Genomic DNA, 13,105 nt, shown 5'->3' on the forward strand with positions numbered 1-13,105 from the left:
CCACATATTTGATAGCATCGTTTATTTTAATAATTTACATTAAACAGTTTGAAAATAATTATATACACTTATATTACAGGAATATTAAAAATAAAAAATTACCGAATTATATAAAGTAAAAACGATCTACAACTAGCGTTATGCCTGCGAATGTTACAATCGAATCATCAGAGCTATAATATACAAAATTTTTGAAATCACGAGCCGTGGGTTACGAGGGCTCTTTTTGGACGAGCTTTAAAAATAGGCCGCTTAAATAGAAAAGGTAATATTTTAAGCCCTATTACAATACTACTTTATTAGATTCAAGCAACTAAAATTAATCTTAAGACGGTTGCTTTTGTTTTATTATCGTATGATTCTAAACGATTTTTTATCACTCGTTACATGACAGAAGGAAAAAGATTCCCGCCTTTGTCCAGGTGTGTTAACAGATAAAAAATGTAAAAGATAAAAAAACTTCATAATTTGACATTGTTGCACTCATAAAAAAAAACTTGTATACTGAATAAATAATGTAAAAAAATTCAGACCACGTATGATTCTTTTATCCGTTTTATTTAAACAAAATCGTCTAACTACTGTCTCATTAACAAAACAAATTGTTTTGAGTTTACGTATGCGTTGTCTTAGTAACGTTTTTACGTTATGTATATCGAGATAAATACTTCAAAATAACACGATATCTAAAGATTTTAAATTCACTTTTTTATTTAAGCGACATAGACTATTATAATCACAAATTCACATCTAGATCAACTAATTTTAAAGCACTTAGCATAACTCTTCCTACTTTAGTCCTTTTACCGACAATCGCCAATCGATCGAAAATTCTTTTAAAACACACCTATCACCAAGTTCGCACAAATCAATAAAACTCTTAAATTTATAAAATAACTACACGCGTCTAGTCTTAATCGACTTTATCATTGACACCTAACTTAAAAGTAGATATTTTAGCGCATAAGTATACAAGGAAAATTTTTTTTATTAGTGAAATCAACCCAATTTCATTCATGTTTAATTTTACGTGACTCACTCACCACTTCAGCCTAATACAGTCCACTGCTTGATATAGGCCTCCACAAGTTCGCGCTAAAAATGGCGCGAAGTCATGTGTTTTTATGTGACATTATTAACTAATTTATTTTAAAAAAACTAGCTGTGCCCGCGACTTCGTTCGCGTGGAATTCAACAAAAAAGTTATTTTTCAGTTCGCAATTATAAAATAAATAAATTTCTAATAAAAGGTTGCCAAGTTACTTCTTATTACATCAGCTATCTGCCAGTAAAAGTCCCGTCAAAATCAATCCGACGGTTTCAGAGATTAGCCGGAACAAACAGACAAACAGACGAAAATTGTAAAAAATGTTATTTGGGTGTATGTACCTTGTACATTATACATACATCCATATGCATTTAGTCAAAAGCGGTTATTTTAATATTACAAACAGACACTTCAATTTTATTTATTTGTATAGATAACGTCTTCGATATAAACTGTAATCTCAAACATTATGCTCACTGATGATACTTTTAGAAATATATATAGGATCGCTATAAATTAAAAATATATCTCTTTTATTTTAAAGTAAATACTTAGTAAAATATTTACGTTTTGATTATAAATTCATTTTATTGCTCTTGTTAAGGAATTACTATTAAAGCGCATAATATTAATGAGTTTATAACATTTGCAACGGAAGGTAAACGAAAACTTGGAAAGTAAGGGCCTGTCTTCACCGCTGCTGACTACCGATATCACATATATACTAAAATTAATAAATAATTGGGTAAGAATTGTTTGTATTCCGCACAATAATAACGCTGGATGAAACTGACAGATTAAACATGATCAGTCATTGCTTCCTCGAGATCCATTCGTCTGTGAAGCTTACACAATCACTTTAGTACATCATATTACAATACATTAGCTGAAATGTACATCACAATAAACAAAAATTACATTTGAAGGTAATCCATAAATAAATCGAAAAAACGACCGCCAGTCTTCTTAAAACACAATTATGTAACAAAGTTCTCGCACACTTTACAATGCATCAAAGACAACGAAATAGATCGAATAAAATTTACAATTAATAAATATGATTTATTTAAACATATTTTTTAATTATTTTTTTTTCAAATTTATTATAATTTTAAAATGAAATGTGTAAATACGTAAAATAATCAATACTACGCTTAATAAATTAATATTTTAATCACATCATTGTAAAGTGTACGAGACTTGAGGTAGGTTTAGTGTAGCGAAAATATCGATAAATTTTCGATAGCAACACTCAATCGACGCGGACGTTACTGGTGCAGCGATGATTCCATTAAAAAACCTTTATGTCAAAATAAATTACCCCACACTCGCACTTTGTACTGAGCACACATCACACGCGTTGAACTGTTAACTAGTTCGAATTTTTTTTCCCTTAAATGTATGTGATTTTGGTATTACTGTGTAGTATAAAAATTTAAAAGTTAATGGTTTAAATGCATAAATATAATTTTATATGGCAACACTGTTTTAATTTTATACTTCACGACTTTATAAAAAAATGAAACTTTTTTTTACAAATAATAAATTAAATCCTATCAAAGTAGCTGGTCGATATAAACAGTCAAATTTAAAAATATTCTAAGAATTTTTTTAACTGGAGCGTGACAGCACTAAATATGAATATGACATTTATTACGGAAAACCATATCAAAGTGTATCAAAGGAACCATGCAATTGAATGACGTCCAAGGTCAATTGTCTCTTTCAAATGATGCGATTTAGAAAGAGACCAGAGACCATAACTAGGACAAGGTGAACCATACAAGCTCTGCCATTGACCACAGAGCAGACTAAAAAAAAAAGAAGAAAAAATACCATAGACCACATTTTAAAAAAACAATTTTTATAACCTTTTCCCATATTTAGAAAACAATTCGTTTCACTTACAAAAACTTAATTTTCCAACAAAACATGCTATAAATTTAACTTTTCCTACGGAAAACGAACAGTTTTCCGAATAAAGGAACCGGGTTTACGTGACCTCTATGTCTTGTTACTCTGAATGCGATAGTAGCATTTTACAATCGAGAACCGTTTCATAGTATGGTTGTGTAATGTGGTGTATGTGTGTGTGTCGGTGCGTCGGGAGGAGGTTGGAAGGTCAAGCGAGGTCATGCGAAAATCAGCCACAAAACGAAGAGGATTGCGACCCACAGGAAGATCTTCGATAGGAACTGCTCTTCTTCGTACTGCGCTGTGCCGCGGGGAGCTGGTGACAAGGGCATTTACATATCATTTTATTCGTGAAAGAAGTAATTATATTTATTCAGCTGAATATCTAATAATGCTAATTTATTTGAAGTGTTTGATCTTTAAGATCAATTCAAGTGCTAATAAATGAAGTCGTTTTCACGATTAAAAACTTTAAAAAAACGAGAAGATTCCCAATTCGACTGTATTTTTTAATGTATGTTACCTCAGAACTTTTTACTGGATGGACCGATTTCGATGATTCTATTTTTAACCGAAAAATGGTGCATGTCGTGTGATCCCATTTAAATTTAATCGATATCTGACAAGTGTTTTTCGAGTTATATATAATATTGCGTATTTACTTGACTATTTTTTTATCGACCTACGTTGTACATATACCTCGAAACTTTTTACTTTGTGTACCGATTTTGATGATTATTGTTTTAATCGAAAGCTGATGGTTGTCTTGTGGGAGAATTAAAATTTTGATAGATATCTGAAAACTATTTTATTATGAATAGTCTTCGATAACGCGTATTTACTTGACTATTTTTTCGATGTAATTGAAATCGGTTTTTTTTTGTTTGCTTGCAACACAATTATATGAGCTACAAGGAGTTCGCTCGAGTTGAGTTCATAACTTCATAAAATCACTCACAAGGGCTCTACTCTACAAAAAACTCCAATTTTTTTTCAATTAGTTCTCCTAAAGGATAAAGCCAGGAGCGGTAGCGCCCGTAAAATTTTTTCGCCATCGCTCGGAAACTACACATTTTTCCAAAGGTGCATTCCAACTTTCATGTCAGACCGGTCAAGCCGTTTGAGCCGTAAAAGAGGAACAAACACACAAACAAACTCACTTCTCATTTATAATATTAGTATGTATTGTTATATTGTTAAAGATTCTTAATTTAATTTTAAAAATTTGTACGTACATTTTAAAAGCAAAATATATAATTATAAAAATGGAATGCGGCTATTATTGTCGATATGAAAAAATAAAAAATAAACCTTGAATAATTTAATACCTACTTAAATGAGCAAACATTGGTTTATCTCAATTTATTTATTTCCGGAATAACATACATCATAGTAGACGTAAAATATTTCCATATGATCGAATTATTTACAAAAATTATATTAAAATCTCACTTTAGAATGTTGTCACCTATGTAAAACTAGTTAGCACTAGAACAAAAAAAAATATAAAAAATAAAAAATTATAACTAATTATTATAATTTTTTATATCAGTATATATTTTACGACGTGTATAAAACACGTATATACTATTGTGTCTATTTATATATGTATATTTGTATGTATTTATATGTTGCGTATGTATTATTTAATCTAGTAAACGCTATTATTATTCATCTTTAGAATCTTCAAATTGTAAACTTCCTATCCGTCGCTACTACGAGCATATCGTGTTCCGTGCCCAAAGGTTATCTAGAAAAAATCGCTCTTCAGCGATAAGATCGCCTTAGTACATCATTGTTTTAGTCACTATTCTATTTGTAAAGATTATTATTATTATTATTATACTCACCAGCACTCGGCCGCGGGTCGCCAAAGTTGAATGTTGATGTGAAGACGCCGAAGGGGAAGGCGCCGATGCCGAAAGACATGTGGAAGCCCTCGCCGAACCCGAAGCCCGGGAAGCCGCTGTTGCTCTCGGGCTCCGTGCGCTGCCCCGCCGGCCGGGGAGGCACCTGCAAATTATTAGACAATCAATGTAATGTTACAAATATTTTTGAAGGAAATCGTTTTGCGCACGCTTGACTTGGAGATTAAGCTGGTAAATGCGTCACGAGAGCGTTACGAAAAGCGTGATCGGGCGATGCGAACGGAATTTTGGAATAGGGAGATATAAATTAGTGAAGATAGAAAGAGACAGAGTTACGTTTCGTAAGTTTTATTTCACTCGTGTGGTCTAAAGCACACTGTTTTTTTTTTTAAATATGAATGGCCAGGATAGCCTATGGACGCTCGTAACATTCCTAGTATTACAAGACGGTTGACGAAATTGCCGTTGGTGTTGACATAGCGCGAAATTATGGTTACTTCTTTAAGAACACAACTCTACTTGAGATCCAGTGTTATAAGATTTTATCAGTAACTACAGTTTTATTTTTCAACAATACAAACAACCGGTCGAAGTTTAATTTATTTATAAAAAATATAAACAGATTTCCATTAATATCGCAAGTAATGTGTTAAGTAAGATAAGAGCGCTGTGTAATAATGACGAACACAATATTTTATCACTAATAAAATATTCGACATACATTTGCGTGTGAGCACAACTTGAGCCTTGAGAAAAGTACGCATCGTCGCTGTTCTCATTAGCGACACAATTGCGCTTATTACTAAACACGTGTAGAAGTTACCTCTCATTTAGATATATTTAATTATCTATACTAATATTATAAAGCTGAAGAGTTTGTCGATTTGAAAAATCTTGTCAATAGAGTCAAATCTTGTCAATTTATCGAGAAAGGACATATACGACTATCATCACGCTACGACCAATAGTCCGAGTAGAAATTTTTTCGTCTTCCTTAGAAGGATCGGACCAGGCATGCCTGATCAGGACCAGATAAGGCATGTAACGCAGATGATTGGTCTGGACCTGATCTGGATGAGATGGGATTTCCTGATGGGGTCCAGATCAGGAAATCTTATCTCATCCTGATCAGCCGGTTCGCTCCGGTCCTTTTAAAAAACACGAATGTATATTCTTGAAAAATTGTTTAACAAAAAAAAAAAAAGCGAAAATATATTATAAATATGTTACTTAGCATAATTATTATGATTTTTATTTCCGTTTATTTTTTCCAATGTATTATTTATTTATGTTTTTACTTTAAATATTAATTATTTTTATGTTAATAATTAATTATTATTATTAATTAAATTTTATTTATTAACTTCTAATAATTAACTACTAATTAACTATATTCTATTACTTACGACTGCTCCACTGTGTCGAAATGGACTCCCAGCTAGACTGTCCTGATAACTGTATATATACTAAGTGCGCTTAAAAACATTAATAGCGCGATTCAGGCTCACTTCGCGTAATTTCTTTCAGGCTATCCTGATCTGGACCGGACCGGGTCCTGATTCAGTATGCCTTACCATACTTGATTATATTTTACATCAGGCTATCCTGATCCAGTATGCCTTACCATACTTGATTATATTTTACATCAGGCTATCTTTGTTTGGACCGGACCAGGTCCTGATAAAGCTTGCCGGATCAAGCATGCATTACTCTATCCTGATCCAGTCCAGATACATGATCTGGTTGAGCCTGACCTTTTTTCTACTCGGGAGCAGCGAAGTCCACGCGTACGAAGTCGCGGGCAGAGGCTAGTTTAAATATAATTATCGTATTAAAATAGTTGCTTTTATCGTCGTGACCTTTAAAAGTGAAAGATGAAATTTTACAATAGTTACAAAATTATCTTTACGTGACGTGAAATCTATAATATAAAAATGAGTCGCTGAATGTGTTGCTAAACGCAAAACTCGAGAACGGTTGGACCGATTTCGCTAATTCTTTTTTTTAAATATTCCTTGAAGTACGAGGATGGTTCTTACGGAGAGAAAAATCTAAAACAAAAAAAATTTAAATTTCCTGAAAAAGTCTAAAAACAACACTTTTCTATACTCCCACACAAAAGATTTGTGATAATACTTAAAAGTCACTGTTAGGCGATACGAAGTTCGTCGGGTCAGCTAGTTTAATTATGTAAATAAAAATTAATCACTCGTGTTGCTAAGCTCAAAGCCCAAGGACGGTTGTTTTTTGTCAAAAATTCGTCTAGTTTTTACAACTTTTCTAATAATAATACTTTTTGAAATGTTCCTGCGGAATGAAAAATTAAGAAAATTATTTTTCAATATTTTGTAAACACAGAGTAACTTCTGTCTGATCAGCTCACCACATCATCATCATCAGTAGAAATCAGTCAAATAAACTTCTTACACTCAACGCCCATAGCAGACCGTACGAAAATACATGACAAGAGCACAAGTGCCAAGACCACATAGACACATTAGACACAAGCAGGATCGAACGTGTAATACTTAGTAGCCATGGGCGTACCCACAGTGGGGCAAAATGGGCATTTGCCTTGCATCCTGACTCGAAGCTAATAACAGAATTTTTAGATTAATAATTTAAATGAGTTTAGCCAAAATGTCCGCAAGATGTAATTGAACTAATATAGATAACGAAGGTAGAAAAAAAAATAATTCAATTTTCTACTACGTACTGAATTCTCAATACGCTCACGTCAGTAGTCGTCGTAACTCCTGCTCCAGCTGGTTACAATACTTCTTGATGTATAGAAGTTATGTTACATTCAAAAAAGCACTAGCTGACCCCACAAACGTTGTTTTGCCACATATGTTATTAACCCCTTTGACCCCCCCCCCCTTACAACTTAGGGATATGAAAAAATAGATGTTGGCCGATCCTCAGACCTACCTAATATGCACACAAAATTTCATGAGAATCGGTCCAGCCGTTAGTAGTTTAGCTACAAACACCGCGACATGAGAATTTTATATATTTGATTGAAATTCTTTTACAATAAAATTAGTTTAGAAAGAAAGACGTAATAGGTAATGGCAATGTGGGCCTACCTCCAGCCCGCTGGACTGTCGATTCACCTAAGAAAGGACTATTTTAATAAATACGATCCCATGAGAGGGTCCTGATAAAATATAGCTTAAATGCTTTCTGGGTTTTCAGGCGTTTACGTACCAAATCTCATTTAGTACAAAGATGATGTAACAGATATCTATTTAATCGATCTCGCAAAATTTCCTATTTATAATATTTGCGGGATATTATTAACTCGTCTAAAGTGCCAATAAACAGGAAAAGTATGAATAAACACAGTTTACAAGAGAGAAGTTACGACCGTCACAACTAGCTTTTCCTTTACGATATGACGTCAAGAAATGTATCGACGCGACAACAATAAAACCTTCGAAATATTTTGTTTCCTTTACATCTATAATTAAACATTACCCGCCCTTCACCGGATTGCTCGACCATTGTTTTTTAATCTATTCATAAAATTAACATCAACGCACAATAAATTACTTTTTTTTTATTTGTTCAGAAATACAAAAAACACTTAACACTTATTCATAAGCCTGCCACAAAAACCTACAAGAGCTTATCCGGACAAGCCGCCGCATCGCATATCTATATATTATCATCTTAATATATATAAATCTCGTGTCACAATGTTTGTCCTCAATGGACTCCTAAACTACTTAACCGATTTTAGTCAAATTTGCACACCGTGTGCAGTTTGATCCAACTTAAAAGATAGGCTATATTTTATTTTGATATATTATGTTATTATTATATTTCAGAAAAAAATAAGGTGATACGAAGTTCGCCAGGTCAGCTAGTATACTATATATACCGTACCGTACCATATTATAGCAATTAAATTTAAAATAAGGTTTTGTGACTATTAAACTTTTAGAGATTTCAATAAGATAAATGTTCTTTTAGTGATCTTCTATATTTGCGTTTGTCCTGGTATAACTTTTGTAGGCCTTCGAGAAGTTCATTAACAAATGCAGGTATAATGATGTTTTACATTCTAGCTCCGTAAAAAATTCTAGCATTCGGTATAGCAATTTTTTTGAGTTTTGAATATTTCTTAGGGTATTGGGTCTACATTTTTCGATTAATAAATCATTCAATCATTAACTTCATTTAGGACATTGAATTTCACCAACGTAAATACATCATTCATTCAAGTTACTAAGATGCCACACTGAACAAAATGTTAATCTAGCGTATTTCAAAAGAATTTTTTTTTCATGTCATATTAGAAATGTGTAATGAACACGTTTCAGAAGAAATTAGGAGATATAAACTTTATGGGTAGGTCTAAACATATCACTATAGTACACAATGTCTACATAAATAAAAAAGTTCAGAGAGTGAAGTTATTGAAGACGTACATATGCCACGTTCTGACCGAATGTGTTTAAGTTGAATCGGAGAGCCGGGTTTTTTTTTGATTAAAATAATATTACTTGTTTGATTTAGGTCTGCGTAATGTAATTTTGAGTAATTATTTTTTTTTAAGGTCAGATATTCAAATTTATCGGCCCTACAGATGTTTGCCGTGGTCTGGGCGTTTGTGCTAGTGGATTGTATCTTTCCGTCCGACACATGTGTTAATCCTAGTAATTGTCACTGTGAAAAGTGAATCAACGGATTGCGAGGCGTTTATTTATTATTTAAAAAAAAAAAGTTTGAATAAACCCTCTATCAGTTAGCACAGGTGCATATAAAAAAAAAGCGACATACAAAGAAAAAATGGCTGACTGGAGTTTGACATGTCAGTTATTATATAGGTTTTTATGGGTTATCTATAATATAAAAATGAGTCGCTGAATGTGTTGCTAAGCGCAAAACTCGAGAACGGTTGGACCGATTTCGCTAATTCTTTTTTTTAAATATTCTTTGAAGTACGTGGACGGTTCTTACGGAGAGAAAAATTAAAATTTTTTTTTTTATATTTCCTGAAAAAGTCTAAAAACAACACTTTTCTATACTCCCATACAAAAGATTTGTGATAATACTTTAAAGTCACTGTTAGGCGATACGAAGTTCGCCGGGTCAGCTAGTACTATATAGATTTTAGTTACAAGTGTAAATTTTTTAATAGTGTCACGGTCAATAACCACGCTCGGTCGACGACTGTGTAAATATAAATTTGAATAACAATATAATCATAAGATAATACTGAGTTATTTAATGATTATCTTTATAAAAATGACTATTGTTTGAGTTTGTTCAGCTATATAATAATTTACTAAATCGTGTTAAAAATTCAGACACCATATAACTTTATATACAATGTAATTGTAAATGTGTTCCAGATGTAAAAAATATTACATCCTATTACAGTTTATTGATTGTGTCTCATTGTAACTCAACTTTATGTTTTTATGATAAATAAATTCTTTAAGCTTCAGTAGCAAAGGATGTAATAATAACTACATTTACATTTAAGTATATATTAATATTCAATACATATAATAAAAATTAAACGGGTCGCTGTCTGTACATTTAAGATATATGAGAAAAAATATTATTGGGACTTTTATCGACGCAAATCAAAACAGAATTTTTGTGTTTGTCTGTGCGTTTGTGCACGCTAATCACAGAAACGGCTTATCCAATTTAGGTGTAGTTTTTACTAATATATTGTGGCAAGCCTAGCTTAACATTTAGTTTTTGTTTTGTGTCAATCGGTTTATAAATATAAAAAAGTAATGCCAATTTAAAGAAATACGTTGAACATGTAGTCACTATTCCACGCGGACGAAGTCACAAGCACAACTAGAGTTTTATAAGGTACATAACACAACATTTGAAGGAATCTATTTTTGTGATGAGAACTGCTTTTTGCTACATCTCAGTTTCATCAGACTGTGTTCTGGCAAAAGAACGTCCAGGAACAGCGTGGAAAGTCCTCTGGCCCGCTAGACTAACAATCTATGTAAAACCAGGATTTCTGGTGCGAACTTAGGGAGGCCTATGTCCAGCTGTGGACTGAAATAGGCTGAACTGTACTATTTCATCACAACAAAAGTTATAAGGTGTTACATCTATTGAAAAATTTATTACATACACTATCTATCATATTGCTTTATTTACCAATTAACCAGCAATAGATAACACATAATACATACAATTTTAAGTAAAATTCAATAAACATTGGAAAAACATATTTTTTATATCAAAATATTTTTTCCTTTCGACATGTAACCTTTTAATAATTTTATCAGTTTAAAAATAAATATTATACTTATGCATGTATATTGTGGGGCTATCTATTTGAATCAGTTTTACATTTTACATTAAAATATAATCTAACCTAACTAATCAAACTTATTTATACATACACCTTAAGCAACTTCTAATAGGATTTAATGCTCTGTTCGAGTTAAGAATAATACAACACAAATTAGAAACCTGGCTGAGGTAGGGAGGATATAGAGCAGCCCGACTGGCAGTGCCTCAACCTTACAGAAGATCACAGCTAAATAATACTGTTGGTGAGTAAGGTGACCAGGGGATGGGGAATTAGTAATAGGATTGGCAACGTGCTTGCGATGTTTCTGGTGTTGCAGACGTCTATAAGCTATAGTAATCGCTTACCATCAGCTTGATGCTTTACCTAGTTGTAGAAAAAAAAAAAACCCTACCACAGCTAAAGACTGTACCAATATTACTACTAATTACACGAATATTTAATCTCCAGATTAAATATTCGTGACTGCTTGTACAACAATCAGTAATTGTGACTACTGCATCAACAGAATATCAACCTAAGTATGTATATACAGTAATACAACAGGTTAAATATTACTTTAGTGTTCTACTGATGTATACTATCCAGGTGTCTCTTGGCAGCAGTTGACTATTTACCAGATTACTTTCAGAAAAGTAAAATTTTTCTTTTTTAACATTCTAATAATTGAGGAGGTTATTAGGAGGAGGAGGAGGAGGTATTTTCAAAATTAGTCGATTCCCATTTTGTAACAACTTTTGAAAGTTAACTCGATTTCTAATAGGCTTTTAATAGGTAATGTTAAATTTATTTTTAAATAATTTTCACAAAATTAGATTTTTTTAAAAGATACTTAATTACTTCCAATTGTTAGTAGAAACAATTTCATTCAAAAAGTTTAAAATCTTTAATTTCACTAAAAAGTATAAATGACACCTAATTTTATACACTCACCTTATTTCTGGGGTCTTCCTGTTTTGTGTTTCCTCTGCCGTAAAGTGGAATGACCTTCTCTCTGCTTATAGCAGCTTTGCAGACTGGACACACCTGCCGGCTGGGTCTAGTTTCTAACCATTGGTGGAGACACGGCCAACTGTAAATATAAACAAGCTGGAATCCTACTAATACATTGGCAAAATAATTTTGTGATTTATTTAAGAATCAGACTACTGAAGAAGACAGTTAATATTTTGCTAAAGTAAAAAAAAAACTAAGGGTTTTAAACGTCAATCAATCTAAAGATGAAAAAGCAAATTAAAAAAAAAAACACTAAAACGCGATATATATGTGTAGTCATGATGATTTGATAAATTTTACGATAGATGAAGGATAAAAATACTTTTTACGACAATTACATCAACATAATTAATGTGACATCAGATCGCGACTTCAGCCAAGAGAACATACCAGAAAAGATGTCCGCACATGCTAACTACGGCATCTCGAGCCGTGTCCAGGCAGATGTTGCATTCCAGCATGCGCTCGTCGCGCTTCTCCTCCTCCCCGCCGGCATCGCCACCGGGCGCTGAGGCACTCGCTTTTGCTTCACTAGTTTCTGCCATTGTGTACTCAATAAAATCCCTTTTTAATATTACGTCACAATAATATTAATTCCTACACTTAACGTATTCACAAACGTAAGTTATCACTTGCACTAAAAAACACCACCTTTACCATACGCACTTGAACTGTTAGCCATGCAAATTACACTTTTACAACATAAATTTAACACATAACGAATTATTCCGGACTGAAATAAAAACAATTACAAAGCTCCCCAACCCCAATTTGATCTGTCAAATTCGCCATAGATTATAGAATTATGTCGAATCATCACGAGAGCCACGTTGGTTAAATACAAAAAAAAAACTTTTTCAAGTACATTTCATATTATACTGTGGAAAAATCTTAAATATCAGTAATTAAAAACGTGATATTAATTAAAAATATGTACGAATCCAGGCTACAACAGTCAATCAATGTTCATAACAATTG

General features: G+C 32.5%; 1 protein-coding gene across 1 annotated transcript; it reads right to left on the reverse strand.

The window, feature by feature from the left end:
• Positions 1 to 2,890: 2,890 nt before the first annotated feature.
• On the reverse strand, positions 2,891 to 12,899 carry LOC123653772 (E3 ubiquitin-protein ligase RNF185-like). The gene is made up of 4 exons (XM_045589755.1): positions 12,518 to 12,899; positions 12,065 to 12,203; positions 4,813 to 4,975; positions 2,891 to 3,278 (listed from the first exon to the last, which is right to left on the reverse strand). Exons 1-4 carry the CDS (start codon positions 12,670 to 12,672, stop codon positions 3,181 to 3,183), a joined length of 555 nt encoding a protein of 184 aa, XP_045445711.1. The 5' UTR covers positions 12,673 to 12,899; the 3' UTR covers positions 2,891 to 3,180.
• Positions 12,900 to 13,105: the final 206 nt, after the last annotated feature.

This window comes from Melitaea cinxia, chromosome 5 (genome assembly GCF_905220565.1).
Source record: "Melitaea cinxia chromosome 5, ilMelCinx1.1, whole genome shotgun sequence".
Lineage (NCBI taxonomy): Eukaryota > Metazoa > Arthropoda > Insecta > Lepidoptera > Nymphalidae > Melitaea > Melitaea cinxia.